Source organism: Agelaius phoeniceus, chromosome 1 (genome assembly GCF_051311805.1).
Source record: "Agelaius phoeniceus isolate bAgePho1 chromosome 1, bAgePho1.hap1, whole genome shotgun sequence".
In the NCBI taxonomy this organism is placed as follows: domain Eukaryota; kingdom Metazoa; phylum Chordata; class Aves; order Passeriformes; family Icteridae; genus Agelaius; species Agelaius phoeniceus.
This window is the reverse complement of record NC_135265.1, coordinates 17,929,047-17,946,336: the sequence shown is the minus strand read 5'-3', so window position 1 is coordinate 17,946,336 and position 17,290 is coordinate 17,929,047. Positions and strand designations below refer to the sequence as shown.

General features: G+C 41.1%; 1 protein-coding gene across 14 annotated transcripts in view; it reads left to right on the top strand.

Moving 5' to 3' along the window:
• The window catches only part of KIAA1217 (KIAA1217 ortholog), a 355,505-nt gene that overhangs the window by 310,453 nt on the left and 27,762 nt on the right, over positions 1 to 17,290 (top strand). For 9 of the 14 annotated variants that reach the window (XM_077173875.1, XM_077173881.1, XM_077173889.1 and 6 more), the window contains 3 exons: positions 3,506 to 3,610; positions 4,035 to 4,084; positions 11,808 to 11,968. In XM_077173875.1, coding sequence (XP_077029990.1) covers positions 3,506 to 3,610; positions 4,035 to 4,084; positions 11,808 to 11,968 — 316 coding nt within the window. The remainder of the gene's footprint in view (positions 1 to 3,505; positions 3,611 to 4,034; positions 4,085 to 11,807; positions 11,969 to 17,290) is intronic. The other 5 variants (XM_077173867.1, XM_077173909.1, XM_054634602.2 and 2 more) reach the window with 1 other exon arrangement.

Genomic DNA, 17,290 nt, shown 5'->3' with positions numbered 1-17,290 from the left:
AGTTTTATCCTGTGTGTGTACAAAGTATCTTCTCAGTGATGTGAATATTAAAGATGTCCCCAGAAAAGGGCAGTAACATGCAAGTAGCGTGTCACACTTAAATAGCATTGCTGTGAGAAGTGGATACCAATCCAGCAATATGCTGTACCCCTTCTTGGAATTACTTCCAGTTAACTGCAATAGAAGGAGTAACATGAAAGATCAGTGAAGCTGTAAGGAAGAAATCTGAAATCTGACATATCAGTGCACGGCCCCCAGAGAAGCAAGGGCTTGCTTTGGTTCTCCTGAAACTGAGGAGTGAGATGCTAAGGCAGGGCCCCAGTTCCTGGACATCCCTAGAGCCAGAGCTGTGGGTCAGGCTGCTGGGGAGAAGAGGGCTGGCAAGTGGCCTGTCCCTGCCTTTCTGGCCAGGGTCTGTGAGAAGCCAAAGCCAAGTCTGACAGAGTTCTGCTGGGCGTTGCTTCTGACCTTGTCCTCTCCTTTCCTCCCGCAGCGTGCTGCCACCTCTGCCTCTCCCAGCATTCACAGGAGAACAATGTGAAACAATGCCTTTCTGTGCTCAGGCTGATAAAATAGCCATTTCTTTCCCAACTGCTGTAAAAGGGACCCTCCCTGCTCTTCCTGGGTGGTGGAGAGATGCAGCTTTATCTGGGAAATTAATCTGGGAGCAGAGACGGGTTGGCTCTTCTTGGCCTACCACCCTTCTGGTGGCAGCAAGCAGAGGCCCCATTTTGTTCTCTGTCTGCCCTCTGTCCTAGTGCTCCACGTCCCGGCCTGCCCTGTGTCACTGGAGCCTGTCCCACGCCTGGGGACCCTGCCTGCCCCATCCATGGCACTCTGGCCTGCCCTGTGCAGGCAGAGCTGCTGGGACAGGCTGGTCCTATCTCCCCCCTCCACAGCAGTGAGCACAGTGAGGAGTAGAAAACACAGTGCTGAGAACCAAAAATTAAAATTTTTGTCATGGCAATGCTGGTATCCCTGATAGACCCTTGCACAGCCTGAGGAAAGCATTTTTTTCTCCCTCCTGGAGCAGAGTCTGCTCCAGCCCTTCACAAGGAAGTTGGAGGCAAAGGGGTTCACTGCAGGTCCTGTCCGTGCTCCTCTGGGGCTTTGTGGTGACAGAACTGGGCCACCAGCCCTCCAGCCACATCAGCCCAGGTTACAGCCCCACCACCAAACCATCTGCATACCTCCCTGCCCATGCTGGAATGAGCTGCCTCCCACCACCTTCAGTCCAACCACCTCCAAAGATCAGGTTGTTTTATTTAATGCTTAAAAGGCACCTTTCAGACACCTGTTTTTGAAATGTTTGATGCTAATGGCCATAACAAGTCTGGGTGTTACAATGGAATTATTACAGGAAAAATCTGCCTGGTTTCTAACAGAGTAACTCCAGAGCACATGTAGATTCTTCACATTCTTAATGCTTTTACCATATGAAAAATAATGTGTTCTGTGCAATTGATTCCAGTATTTCATTCGTTTTTCATCATCTCCTATCTTGGAACATCCCTCTCCCTCTTAACAACATACTTTCCTAGATTTCATGGCAAAGGACAAGATCAGCTTTGTGTTGCCATAATATCTTTTGAAGCAGAAAATTGTTTCCAGATTATCTAATGTGGGATGAAAAAAACCATCATATTTATGGATTGGTAAAACAGATAGACTTCCAGTTGAGCTTGGTTCCAGGAAGGTTTTGTGATGATTATCTGGGAAAAAAAAATGTTTTCATTATTAAGTGTCAAAAATGCTGCATTAAAGTTTGTTAGAGTATATTTATCCCTGGGTTTTAGTACTTGTTTTTGTTCCAGAGGTTACTGTAGCCCGCACCAGTTTCTTATTTTAAAACTTGTAATAGTGGAAATTCCGTAACGTATTTCTTGGTTTGAAATGAATTAAGTCAGATTCACTAGTCTTCTCATCACCCTTCAAAATACCTTTCAACATGAAGACAGAAAAGTGAGATGTGTGCACTGCATTAAATCGCAGTAAGAACACATCTTCTGGCTGGGGACTGACTGAGCGCTCTCTTCTTCCCTGCTTGTGTCTGTTAGCATCTCATTGCTTGTTTTGCTGCCCTGTTTTCTCAACCTCTGGGTGTCTGTGAGTTTCTCCTGGCTCTGGTATCTGTGTGCTATCCCAGGAAACCTCATTCATTCCCTGAATGTGAATGAAATAATTAGCCTGGACAATCTGTCTGACTGCAAGCAGGGCTGGTTACTTGCTTTTTATCATATCAGCTTGCTTTTGGCTGTTATTGGTACCTACATTTGACTTTATATGACTCTTATTGATTGATGCTATTGCTTTGGCCACCAAACTGCAACTGCAGCTGGGGTGGCCAGAGTTTGGCTGCTCCCATGTGCACAGAATGCTGCCGTGGTGATGGATGGGCCATGCAGTGCAGCATGCTGAGTCTGTGTCTGAGTTTGTGTGTCCCATCTTCTCTCATCAGTCCCTGCTGCTGGTCTTGACCACTTGCTTTTTGAAAAGTTTTCTTCCCAGTCATCTTCCAAAGCCACAGCCTGCTGTTAGAATTTCCTCCTGCAAGTCTCCCCCACACACTCAACTGCTGTAGTAGAGGGATGCCTTTTCAGAAGGTCCCATACTGATGTGTGTCTGTGTTGTGGTGTGTCATTGACTTACTGGCATGTGCAAGTAGGCACCTCTGTGAGCAAAAGGCTGGTTTGGAGCCGACTGAGGAAGTCCCCTGGTACCTGAATAATATATGGATTTATGCAAACAGATAAACACAAATGTTAGCCTCCACATCCAAAAAAAAATTTGTTCTTGTTTAGTGACCTTTGGTTCCTATGGAAAACATTGATTATACTTACTGTAGTTCTGCATCTCTTTTCTTCTGCTTTTTGGGAATTTCTCAGGATATGTGCATGAAAGAAAATCTGTTTTATTATAACATTGCTGTACAGTCTGCATTTTGTGCCTCTCTGTCACATTTCTGTCCTTTTCAAAGCAGACAGTTGTGATGTCAGGTGGAAAGGATTTGGGCTGGAAAGTCGTCTGCTTGGGCAGATTAAATGCTTCCCAGACAAAAATTCTGGATCTGGGAAAAGTAAAAATAGTAAGAAGAAGTGTAAAGTCTTTAATCCTGGAACCTTAAGTACAGACAAAATGATTGGCCCAGTGTAGGTAAAAGAGAAAATGCATGTAATGCTGAAAAAGACTTTTTCACTAGTTCCAAGTGGCATTAACAAATTATTTTAGGTGCCTGTCTTGTGAGGTCGTTAGAAGTTTATTACTTGATTGTTTGTTTTGTTCTTTTTAACTAAGTAGATTTTTTTTTTAATTGTCTGTTACAACGCAAAAGCTGTCCAAACTGAGATGTGGTAAGCTGCTGCAATAAGGTATATGCAAACTGTACCCAAGGGCCTTTGCACAAACTCTGTAGTGTCTTTCCAATCCTGTGGTTATCATTCACCTAAAAAAACAAGTCTGAAAGCAAATATATCTGGCTTTAACAAACGGTTCTCTTGTCTTACAGAGAGAGGATACAAGCCATGGAGAAACAGATTGCCAGTTTAACTGGTCTTGTTCAGTCTGCGCTTTTAAAAGGGCCAAATACAAGTAATAGCAAAGATTCTTCTAGGTAAAAACAGAATTCATCTGTAATGATTTTAGTAATCAATCAACAAAAATCTATTTGAATGTAATCGTAAAAAAAATCCTGAATGCTCAATCATTTTTAAGTTTCTTTATCATCTCCATGAGAATGCTAGGCAGAGAGGAAGAATATGTCAAATGATAGATGGATATTAACTGCATTACTCTTCTTTGTGGTAAAAAGAATTAATGTAGCTACATCTCTGTGCTTTCTACTGCTTATACTCCATTCATTGCTTAACTTCTACTAAAAGGTGATTTAAAACAAATTACTGATGACTGACAAATTACTGGTGATTTAAATTAAGAAATATATATGTTTTAAGGCCATTAAATTTGTTGAATATAAACTTCACTACAGTTTTAATAGTTAGTAAACTAAAATTACAATTTTTCTTGTTATTATTTAGTGAGAAGATGATGAAAATTGGGTCCAGCAAGAGCAGCGCCGACACTGCAGGTAAGATAATTCACTTTTAATTTGCAACTTATTCAGGTATATTAATAGTTCTAACATTACAAACATCCCAGCTTATGGAAATGTCAAATTTACTTAAATTTCCATGGCTGTACTGTCAGAACTGAAGTTTAAGTGCAGGATATGGGAGTTGATCACATCTTTAAGAGAGGAATTTCTGACAGGTTGAGATGGTATTCGGAATGAATTTCCCACCTGTGCTGAATGGTTTAAATGAGATGCAGAGCCTCTGCATCTGGTGAATTTTCCAGTGACTCATCCTGTCTATAGGATGTATGTATATCTGCCATTAACCCTAGATGTATCCAGATTGCTAGAGAAGACAAAATATTTAATTCCTTTTCTTGTCACCTGAACTTTTTCTAAGGTCCATCTGTCACTAGGATACTACTGATGTAATGACACCAAGAAACTTAGCAGTCAGCAAGACAGCACTTTCCCTAATTAAGCCACATTGATCTGTTCCTAATTATTAGTGTGCATCTAAACCTTTCTGAGCAAGCACCAATTATGAAGCCAGTAAGAGCCGGTCTTGCTTTAGCATCCCTCCTGGAGAGCTGTTAAGTGTGTTAAAGGTTGAGTTAAAACTGTTGACAAAGAGGATTTCCATGTGGTTGGAGCTCTTTGCGTAGGGGCTGCTGCTGGAGAAGTCTGAAGGCTATTGGTGTGCTTATATGCCTCCTCTTCACCTTTGTCATGCACTGAATGCAAATCCAGGCAGTTCCCTGCTTCCTGGTAGTGCTGCTCCCACAGGGAGGTCTGTGCCCGGCAGGTAGTAAACCACACACATTTATTGGCAAACCTATTATGCTCCTAACTAGCCTTTCTGTTGGAGCTGTTAGCTCACGTTCAGGATTCCTGTTTGTCTGGAATTGCAGTGTGTCCTCCTAATTGACAGAAACCAAACTAGACCTGGAAACTATCAACCACATGGAGGAGAGAAAGAGCTAAAGTCCTGGTGCTGAAGCTTTGCTCCCAAGCCACTCTCTGGTGCTGTTCCAACTCTTTCCTTCCTGGATGGGGAGAGGATTACTAACAGCTTTGAAGAAATAAGTTGTAATTTTTCAGTTTCAGACAATATAGTGAAAAGTCTGTCATTATTCAAAGCAGCTGCAAAATGGTCTTCAGATTTTTTCCCTATTGCAGTGTCATTACAGACTGAGAATTTATGGCATTTCCCACTTGCACAGGCCTCACCTCATATAAAGCACTTATGAAACTCTCACAACCAGCACATACAGTGCCTTGTTTTCCTTTTTGTGGTGCATTGCAAACAGCAGCCTCTCTGCTTTGCCTGTGGTGATACCAGTTCAGACAAGTACTTGGTGAGGGGCACTCAGTCAGAGGACCTGATCCAAGTGGGTGCTGCATTGAGTGGGATCTTGGGTCTCCAGAAGTCCCTTTAAACCTGAATTATGTAGTAGTTTGTGTGTGCATGTGTAAATGTGCACTCACTTAAATGAGAAATGGAAATTATTCATTGGGAAAGCAACCTTGCATACAGCAAAAGCGGAGATTCCCTGGGCAGTCATGCCCAGCCCACCAGAATATTGTGGTTCATCTGACCAGCAGCCATTTCCTGGCACTGCTGTTCCCAATACTCCTCACTCACTACCTTATCATATGACTGACATGTCCCTGAAATGACAATATTACATCTGACAGCTGCATGTGCAACCATGATGGGGGAGATGGAGGGTGGGAACTTAATTTACTGTGAAAGGCCAGATCATCATCTGTCACTTACTGACAGAGACACTGGCTTTGTCACATGGCCATGTGCCTATCCAGCTTATGAGTAAGGATTCCAGCATTCAGCTTGTGCTATGGATGCCTTTCTCATCACCTGGGAGAAGGGGACAGGACAGTGGGAGCAGCCGTGCAGCCAGCAGTCTGCAGGCATCCCTATCAGTGCTATAAGGTATAGTTGTAACTCCAGCACCTGCATCTCTGTATCCTGTCTTTCCAACATGACTCAGCCACAAAATTAAATTGTAGCAGGTAAGGGAACAAGGTGTGGTGACCCCAGTAACTACAGTATTGTAACCCACGACAGCTGTTACTGGAGACTGCTGTGTAAAAGAATAGTCTTGTATAATGGAATATTTTCCCGCTTTTGTGCCTGGAATTGCTCAGGACATGGTCCAATGAGTCAGTGCTGTTTGGCTTACTTGAAAGCAATCTGCTAGAATAGAATGTTTCTCCTTTTTGTGAATATGCTTGGGTTCAAGCAGAAGCTAGACACACTTCCGCTGACCACTGTTTTGTTCTTCAATTCACCCCAATCTTTATTACATATAGTCATTTAGGCAGTGACTCTCTCACTTTACAATTCCACTTGACAACTGTGCACTCAGATACCAGTTTTAGCAATTTCAAAGACTCTTTGAAAGACAAAGTGGTATAAAATGTTGATTGAACAGTCCTTTCCAAAGCTCTGATAAGCAAAAATGTGAATTGCTTCCCATTCTAAAAAATAAAACATCTGTGCAAGATAATATTGTCTCATCAATGTTGAACCAACATTGTATTTTATAGTATGTGTTCCAATGATAGGAGACTTTTGTGCAAAAAATAGACTACATCCCTTGGGATGGGAAAGAAACCAAAAATTCTGAACCCTTGATAACTCTGTATAGCTAGATTGTGAATACTTTGTTTGGTATGTCATATGAACCAAATTGTATTTAATTTGCTTTTGCTGTGCCAGTCTGTAGAAGCCATTGACTTCTTTAACCCCAAATATTAAGGACTCTGAAGAAACCCAGCTTTTTCACTGAGGAAGATGAGTCTGGAATAACAATGCTTGTCTGCATTTCTTATCTTTTATTGCTTTAGGCTCAGTTCTTTCATGGGGGATGGGTTCAAAGAGCAGTAACCCTCCACAGACTGGCTATGTCTCTTCTGCTAATGTAAGAGAAATTCCATGACTGAATCCTTATAAAGATCTTCAGTTCCTGAAACACCATCATGGTATCAAGGAGCTCTTGATTTAAAACCAGCACATGATTCTAAAACCAAACCATACTAGTAAGAGTCACCATGAGATTACTAACAAATATCCTGAGAAATACTTACATACTCTCTTTTCTGTCATATTTCTGTTCATCAACTGAGATTGATAGACTAAATCCTGGATTCATTTATTAAATTGAGATCAGTTGTTTCATGGATTACCAAAATTTTTGCTAGTTGCTGCCTTGTTAGAAGAGGAAGGAAGACATTTCAGTATTATTTGAGAAGGTGTTCAGGGAGTACAATTTTCTGCACTAACACCACCAATAGAAAACAAGAGGAAGATGGCAGCAGGGAGAAGTATTACAAACATAGGGCTCAGATTTGATTCCTCGTTCTTTGTGAACTGTCTTGTCATCTGTGTATATCTGTGAGCCCTTCTCACATGCATGACTCTTGCTGTGATGACCTCTGAATTAAATCATTGTCCATATCTGCTTGCTTATCTCAAAGACAGATCATGCTAGTCTTAGAACTCCATCAGCATTTGCAGACAAAATATGATCCTGAATTCGTTTTGGATCAATGAGATGAAGTTGCACACTAATGTATATATAGAATATTATATTATTTTGAGGCTGATTTAGTGCCATCTAGTAACTGTCACATCTCCCCAAATAATGCTTGAAAATACTGTGTCTCTTTAATTAGATTAGTTATTTGTGAAAAAAAAATATTATGTGGGGTGTCTTCTGATAGTCTTTTGTGCCAACCTGCTTCAAAATAAAATCTTAGCATTTCATTAAAAAAAAATCTGGGTAACGGAAGAACAGCAGTGTCTTTACAACCATAGCAAAGGTCAAGTGTCAGGGAGTAGAAGTCATGTTCCTTATCCCCTGAACACACAGCAAACCTTTCCTCTTCCTGCACTTCAGTTCTCTTTGTACTTTAAAATGGCAGCTTAGTTCATTAGCCTTTGTAAAAAGTTAACTTTTTTTATTTGTCCAAAGTATTAGGAAATTATTGTGAGGTTGAATTTCCCTTACCTAGCTCAAGAAGAGGTTTATTTAAAAACCCAAGAGCCAGTGCTGTTTTTTTCCCTTTAATCCATCTGGCCTCACATCTAATCACAAAGCTACAGCCTGGGACTATTTCCAACAGTGAGCTACACTCCCTAGATGAAGCAGCCCCTCATTCAGCTGCCCTTTTATTCTTTCTTGATGAAAATATGAATATGTGAGAAATCAGCTGCTGATGGTTATGGCTCACTCAGTGTCTTTGTGTTTCACACCCGCTGGAGGGAGCGGTCCCACTGCCCCATTTCCCAGGCTCTGAGCACACTCTGCAGCAGGGACACTGTGGGAGCCAAGAGCACCTCATGGTGAAAAGAGGTGGCTGAGGCAGCAGTGAGGAGGAGAGCTGCTTTGTAGGGAGTTGGAGACATTTATTGCTTACAGAAGCAGATCACAGTCCATCTACACTAAAAGGAAAGCAGGCACCCCTTCCTGAGAAAATATGTGAATTGACTGGGGTCCAGCATGGGGGGAGGGACTGGTGGGGTCTGATTCATGCCTTGGCTGCCTCATCACAGGGTCAGGGGCTGAGGTTTTGGAGCTTTTGCTTGAGGCAAAGAACAGCACAAAGGTAGGTGTGCTTTCAAAAATAGTCCAGATTTGTGGCTAGGGATCAGAACTCTTGGAGGCTTATCCACATTTTTCAGACTCTCTGGTGGTTTCTGTCTGTAAGGTTTATGAACTAAATACCATTCTCTTAAACAAAAAAGGCAAAAAATACTGCATGTGGGAGGGAAATAGATGCTTGACTGTAGGAGAAACTGCAGTGTACATGTAGACAGATAAGTATGAGCATACATTAGACTGAAGCATGGAGTGGGTACATAATGGCAGTGAACAAGGACTGTTTATTTCTTGAGTGTTGCTTTCTGTTAAGGAGCTCTTTGAAAGTCAAGAGACCATTGAATCATACTGGAGTATAGCAAAAATGTGCAGCAGCTTGCTCAGCAGTGTAATGATGAGTGCTGCTGTTGAAGCACCAAGCAGATCTAGCTGGAGCAGGTTCAGGGATGGTATAGCATTACAACAGCCTGCACCAAGCTAGAAGAGCTTTTTGTCTGAGCATGTCTCCAGAAGCTCATAGCATGGCACACTGTATGTAGCATGGATCCAGCCAGAGGTGCCTGTGCTTTTATTGAGCAGAATTGCATATGAAGGTAAAGTAACAAACATGATTCTTAAAAACCTTAAAAAAAATAGGCTGGTGTGATTTCCAATCTTTAAGAATGCTTCCCCCAGATGAATTTTGCAAAGGTTGTATTTGAGGTATCCATACCTGTTGGAAAAGGAATAACTGTGTTGTTATGCTGAGCTGTACTCAGGCACATTTGGAGGAATAGTTCAAAAGACTATGAGGGATGAGAGCATGGGGAGAGAACTTCCCACTCTGGGAGTTGTACTCATTCCAGTCAGAAGATGTGTCATGCTCTTTAGTGCACCGAAAATTTGCCTTCAGCAGGCAAAGCTCACAACGCTGGTTTTTGTTTGATTTCATTGAACTTGATAGAATGTGTGCTTGTGGGAAAAGATGATGACCAAAATCCCTGTGTAAATCCATTGATGAGCTATTTTTTGTTTCTTCAGATTTCTTTCTTTCATCATAGAGAAGGATGAAATTGAAGTAGGGAATGACCTAATCATAGAATAGAATAATGGAATTATTTAGGTTGGAAAAGACCTTCTAGATCATCCAGTTGAGCCATTAACCTAACACTGCCAAGTCCACCACCAGGCCAGGTCCCTAAGCACCACATCTACACATCTTTTAAATACCTTCAGGGATGGTGACTCAACCACTTCCCTGTGCAGCCTCTTCCAATGCTTGATGACCCTTTTGGTGAAGAAATTTTTCCTAATATCAAATCTTCCTGGCTGTAACTTTAGGCCATTTATTTTTGTTCTATTTTTTGTTACCTGGGAGAAGTGACCAACTCCCACCTCCTTCCAACTCCCTTTCAGGCAGTTGTAGAGAGCAATAAGGACCTTGAGACTCCTTTTTTCCAGACTGAACACCCCCAGCTCCCTCAGCTGTTACTCATCAGACTTGTGCTCCAGACCCTTCACCAGTTTTGTTGCCCTTCTCTGGACATGGTCCACCTCTCAATGTCTTTCTTGCAGTGAGGGCCAGTTAATGCTGTAGTTCAGGGAGCAGCAGCCATCTGTGCTGTTTGGGATCAAGGAATGAGGTGGATTTGGCAGTGTGATGGGAAGAGTTTGCAGGACTCCAAAGTACTGGACTTAAAAAATGAAAAAATGAAGTTTGTTGTACTGATGATCTGTCATTTTGTCTGCTGGGGGAGTTGGGGGGGCAGGGACACATTAGGAGAAAAATTTGAAGAATATGTGTAAGTCAAATTGTGAGAAGGAGCTGACATTTCTAGTACCCGATGAACTGGAATTTGCTTGTTCCATCTAAAGAGAGCTTCTTCCCAGGTACTTGAGACTGAAAAGAACAAGCTTGGCATTGTTCCTGTGCAGAAGAACAGCATTCTTTAACAAAGAAAGTTTTGTGAGGACAACAATAATTATTTTCAGAGTGTGGCTCGGCTCATTTCCTTGTGTTATGCTGTATTCCTTTCTGACAAACTAAAACCAGTGGGTGGACGCAACATGGCTGGAGAGCCTCTGGCACACCATCATTTAATTCCTCTGGTTTTACAGGGTTGCTGCTGGAGGTACCTGCTAGAAATAATGCAGTTGTCCTTTAAGCAGTGAAGCAAGATTTTCTATAGAATTCTTTTCCCCATATTTGGCAGCTTGACTGAATCCATCTCCTGTGATGATTAATCAACAAATACGTAGTTCAGGAGTCCTGTGAATGAATTTGCATCAACTTGGTCTCAGACATCTCCTGGGAAGACAGTCCCGAAGTTACTTTCAGAACCAATTTGATTTGTTGCTGTTTTATGTCATCTGCAGTTATAACTTATTATCCCCTCTCCACTGCATGTGTTAGAAAGCAGTCCTGGAGTAATGCAGTGCTCTGGTTGAACTGAGGTTCCAGCACACATACACTCTGATGCTGTGCAGGCTTCCCTCAAAATATATTGTATAGGAATGTGCTTTTTGTTCATGGAGCAACAACACTTTTTTTTTTGGTTTTTTAAAAATGAAAAAAACTTAGAAGTTTTAAATTAAATTAAATAATTAAATTTTTTTTTAATTAGGTAAAAAGATAGGATTTGAGGGACTTTATTTTAAACTGAAGGATAGCTAATTGGACAAGAGCGAAAAAGTATTGCTTAAGCAATTTACTAGAAAAAAGAAGAGAACAAAAAAACTAATTGCTCTTGTGAGGTGTTTTACTAGGACCAAGAACATTTTGCACTTGGCTTGGTTTTTTTTGTAAAGAGTTTTGTTATTTTACTTTTTATTTAATTTTTTTTTTTGTTTTTAACATTACTACAAAAGCTATTTTACTAATTTTATGCTTTTTAAAGTAGTTGAGATATTTTAGGTGTAATAAAAATGTCTAAGAGCTTATGAGACTTGGCTTAAAAAAACTATATATCAATTGGGTGAGGAGGTGCCAGTCCCTGTTAATACTGAGTGTTGGCATCCATCATTTGCTTTTCTCGTCCACCTGTGTGAAATACCTGTGGATTCAGTGGGCAGAGGAGGGATCACGTTTGCACCTTCTCTGCTGTGAACTCAACCTGTGCTGCTGCTTATTGCAGGTGCTGCCACCATCTCTGGGGGGAAGAATGCCCTGGGAGCTGTGGAGTCAGCTGCCACCCATCACCCCTCTGGAGCCCCAGCAATGCAGCTCAGCCTGCACGGGATGAAACGCAGCGTGTCCGATCTGCGGCTGCAGCTGCACCAGATGAAGCAGCTACAGGTATGATTACCTGGACAAAGCTGGGAAAAAAGATGGCTTGGCAGCAAATGCCTTTTTTCCTCCTTCCCTCTCTCTCATTTTCTCCCTTTACCTTTTGTACAGTCTCAGTAGCAGAGTTTTAGCGAAGGGCATACCCAGGTACTACAGACACAAAAGCTTACATAGTCCTTGAGGTGTGAGAATTAGCTCAGTTAAACTACTGTTGCTCAGATATTGAGAAAAAAAAATTAATTTCTAGCTTTGTTGGATGACTCTATACATTAAAGCACTATTTATATTACAATAATATCAAGTCTGTGATTACAGTTTGGATCCTGCTATGCTATGTGCTGTATAAACATGTCAGAAGAACCATGTTCCTGCTCCATACTGTTTACAGTTGAGACAGATCTTAAGTCCCTGAATAAACAACTTTGATGTCAGGAAACCCAAATGTAGCTGAGGATCAGTAGATATGCATTAAGCCATCTTAGTTTGAGTCCTGTATTTACAGAATCCAGAAAAACAGCCAACTTGAACAGTAAGAAAAAAAAAAGGTATTTCAAATGTTGCTGCAAAGGTTTCTTGTGTCCCACTTACACTCAGGTTTCAACAATACCTTCCCAATACATGTCAACACCTCAAAACCTGCAAGAAAGAATACAACCAATGAACAGTTAATAAAAATAGTATGTTGGCACATACAGTCATGCTGCAAATATAAATATATGCTGTTCATCTCAGACACTGTAAAAATAAGCATATGCAGCTGTACAGGTCTTCAGCCTTTTACTTAATTGGAAACTGAAGAGCACTGTGTATTGTCTCAGAAGATGGAAAAGAAGGCAGAGCACTTTCTTGTAAGACAAAGTGGACAGTGGGGGAAGCTTCAATACTCTGCCAGTCCTCCTTACCCAGAAAGTGACATCATGTGATAGCTATTGTAGGGCTGCAGCTGCTGGTTTTATAACCAGGGGGATGGTACCATGTCAATCACGTATGATTTGCTGATAAATTTTAGAACAAAATAATGATAATGCAAATCAGAATTCAGAGCATGTTTTACCTTCCCCTCCTTATCTAAAGGAAATTAAATTATGAACCAGTCATCAAGCAAAGGAGCAGAAGGGTGAGGTAAGCATCAGTGTAGGAAAATGTGTCCAACTGAAGGTCCTGTGACAATGTCCTGTGCTCTGTTTGCTGGAAAGGAAGAGATGGCAGAAGATGTTTGGAGGAAATAGTTGTATCAGGTGACCTCTGCCTGTGGTACAGCTCCCTTGTATTTAAACTTTCAGTTTAGGATCAGTATGCCCCAATAGCAAATGTCCCTTTCAAAAGCTATTCTCAGCAGTGCTGCCTACGTGCCAGCCATCGTGTTCCTCATCTCATTTGAAGACACTGGCATGTGATCTCTGCCCTGGCACATTATGTATAAGTGCATATTTTTCCACATTTGTGCTGCAAACCATTGCAGCCCCTCTGTCCTCCTGCACACCGTGTTCCAAATGCAGCTCTTGGCAAATGCCTTGGGTCTGGTCCCCAGCTGTGCTCAGCATGTGGCCTCAGAACGTGGCTGGAGGCTGCAGGGCTGCTTGGAGGCAGGGAGCTCATCCTTCCCACAGGGCTGCCCACCAAGGAGATGGCATTTCCCAGGCTGAGCCCAGGGCAGAAGCCTTGCTTGTGATCAGACATAACATTGTGGCACACAGAAGTGAAGGAATTTCTACCATCTACACAAATCAATGCTGCCAAGGAGGTCTTGAGAAGGGAAAAAGGACATATCCCGAGTGTGCTCATTAACTCTGGCTGGCTTCCCTTAATTCAGAAATTATAGCAAACTTGGTGCATTGAGCTAGTGGGAAGTTGAGAAATTTTGATAGTCAGTTGGAAGAACCTGTAGCTCAAGGGAAACTTTGGTATGTTACACATAAATTCCATTGATGAGAGTTTCTGTCATGGCATTCCTGAGCTATTTTGAAAAAAAGCTCACAGTTTGTAGGGCAGCAAGTGAAACAGGCAGTGTTTTAAACTGAAGAGTGTTGCAATATCACATTTTAAATTATATACTTTGTGCTATGTTTTTTCCAAAATAATTGTAAGTAGAAGAGAAAAAGTATTTTTTCTGGTTTCCCAGATTGTTTTCATTTCATGTTTGACAGTGCTTCCTATTTTTCAATTTCACTGTTTCTCCTGGTCTGGCAGTCAGTTTGTTCCTGTTTGTGTTAATTTTTTATACAGTGATATACTGGAAGAAACACCTCAGAAAAATACAGGCACAAAATTTGGCAGGATAAATAAGAAACAGGAACAGGACGTAAAACTGTGCTTAATAATGTCTATTGTTTAATTTTCAATTGATGTTACCACTGTAAGTTCATACTAATTTTCTTAATAGAACCAGAGAAATGCATGATAGAAAAGACCCATTAATTTGTGTATCCTTTGTTTGTGCTAGTAAAATCTTCTTTTTAAACCATATCCAGTAGCAATGGATCCAGATGTATTGATTCACACATCAGATAAACATATAATGTAAGATGCCACCAAAAAGTTAAGATGTGGTTGGATTTTGAACAGAGATTCTTGGCACACAGACATTTACCTCATGGCTGTTGCTAGAGGCTGTATACACTTCTTGCTACTACATTTGCATGTTCTAAGTGCTCTGATTTTCAGAGACATTCAGGACAGACTAGGTCCTGGTGCTCTGGAGTTTTCCTCAATGCCAGAGATGGGCTGGAACCCAGCCTTTGTCCTGAATGGATTTGTCACTGGTAAGAATTGAGCCCACAATGACTTAGTGGGGTTGTTCATTCTGTGCTCCCAGGTATTGAGAGCTCTTAGTATCAGGTTTGAACCAAGTCTTGGAGTGTATGTACATGGTTTATATCATTATCTTATATATGCACTGGATTTTTTTGTCTACTCCTTCTTTCCTTTAACTGAACTCACTTTAAGGAAACACAGTTAGATATGATTAAGGTTCCCTATTAGGAGCGTGTGTGCACCCATGCTTTTCCTTCACTCAGTGCACTGTTTGCAGGGGAGTGCTGCAGAAAGGACAGAAAATGTAATAACACTGTCATAAATGGCATGATACTATTTCACAAGTGTAACTTTGAATTAAAAATTAATATATATTTGAGCTGCATTATAGAACTGGAGCTGCTACCTTTAATCAATGTATGGTAACAAACTTCAGGAGGTAGATACTTAGATTCTGCAGAGGTGCTGAGCTGCAGGCAGCCAGCTCCTGTTTGTGGCTGTGCCCTTGAGTTCATGGGGAGGTGGGAGATCCCACTGGGCAGGTCATGCTTGTCTCCTAATGAGGAGCAGGGTTGTGAACTAATACTTGGTTTTCTAGTTACCTGTCTCATAGATAATAATTGGTTCAAAGTGAACTGAACTGATTGAATTGTTCTTGGAGTGGGTACCAGAGGCAGAGTGGGGTAGTTGTGTGAGAACAGTAACAAATAATGGCTGAAGCACAAGATGAAGAAGAGGGGCAAGGAAGGTATCTGGAGAAATTGGTGAGGCTGAAAGTGAGAACCAAGGGTAAAGAATGTATGAGAGATGCTAGAATTCAAAAAAAGTACGCTAAATTTGTTTCTGTATGAATGCTGCTTGCAGTTAAAAGGTGAGGTAACTCAAATTAGCAAGAAATTGCCATTTGTTGGTGACAGGAAAGCCTGCATTGGTTTTCCTTACTTTCAGTATGTGCCTTTAGAACTTCAGTACTGCTTCAAGAAAGACTCTTCAAGAATGAATGTTTAAGATTGTTTATTTGGCTTGTTTTCAAGCAAGCTTATAGTACAAAGGTTCTGTTTTGTGGAACCAGAATAACTGTGACAGATCCATAAAATATCTTTTCATTGAGATGGTGGAGCAGAGGTGGTCAGAGGGGCAAGTGGGGTGTACACTTAGCCAGAGAGTCTCACATCTGATTCTGCTGGCAGAAGAAAGGTAAGAGTGAAGTTCAGTTCCAGAGCACAGAGGTAAATGGGATGGCCAGAGACCACCTTCTCCTTCTTGCTCCTGCTCTCCCTGCCTCATGCTGTCCTTTGGCTGCTGACTGACACAATTGCTCCCCTCCCTCAGTTCTTTCTTTTGTCTCTCTGAACCCATATGTACTTCTCCCTTCTCATCTTTTGACCCTGTTCCCCAGGCGTGAACAAACTCAGATTTTTTATAACTAGCCAATTATTGCACTAATTTTCATAGAAATAGTAAAAACATTTCTTTGATACCAAGATTGAGTCATGTTCCAAAATTAAAGAGCTCACTCCAAACTCTGAGGTTTGGGAGTCCTCAACATACAAGATTTTTTGAAATCTTACTGTGTTACATTTTTATTCCCTGTCCTCATTATCAGAAATAGATGAACTTTTATGACTGAAACTTCCTGGTATTGTTCAAGCACTTAATAAATGGAGGTGACAAGCACCTTAGCTGTACACATCACCACAATAAATATAGCTCCTCTACATACCCCCATAATAGGAAAAACCATGTGCCTGCCATTTCACAACCTCACACACTCACACATACTCAGTTTTGCTATTAGTGGAAGTCCCTTTTACCAGCTGAGGAACATCAAAGTCTTAAATTCTGGACACCTGAGACTTAAGTCTAACTTTATTACTGACCTTCTCACTGACCTCGGATCAGTTGTTTCACAGATCCTAACTCACTTCCATGTATCACATTTCCCCACTTTTTAAAGAGCCGGGAATAAATTGTGTGACTGAAGTGTTACATGCTCATTCACCCATTTATTCATTCATTTAGGTTTTCCTACTTGAAAATATGACACAATAAAAGAGGTGTGTATCTCAGATAGTTGTGCTGGCCTTGCAGTAAGAGATTTTAATTTATCAAATCCAAACATTAATCCCATCATGGGGAAAATACACATACAAAATACGTACTGTCTTCAAAATAATCTAGATATTATTTATATAGTTCTGTGCTGTTGAAATGTTTTTCAGCTTCATTTTTTCAGTAATTGCTGACATGTCTCTTCAGCTGAATTTTGAGCTAACTCCTCCTGCTTGTAACAGCTCAGATTTCACACACACACACGCACACACACACATCCCCACAGTGAGGTGTTACCCTCCCTCTCATCACAGTTGTGTAGCTGGAGAAGAGAGTAAGAGAGTCAGGCCCAGGAAGAGTCATCAGTGAGGAACTGAGTTTGTTTCTCTCATGCCCATATTGGTTGGAAAGAATTGTCTCAGCAAAGGCACTTTTTTTTTTTATTCTCATGAATTTTCTTAAATAGATTTTAAAGAATGCTTACTACATTATACTGTGTTATAGATATCCTATTTTTGTGATTCT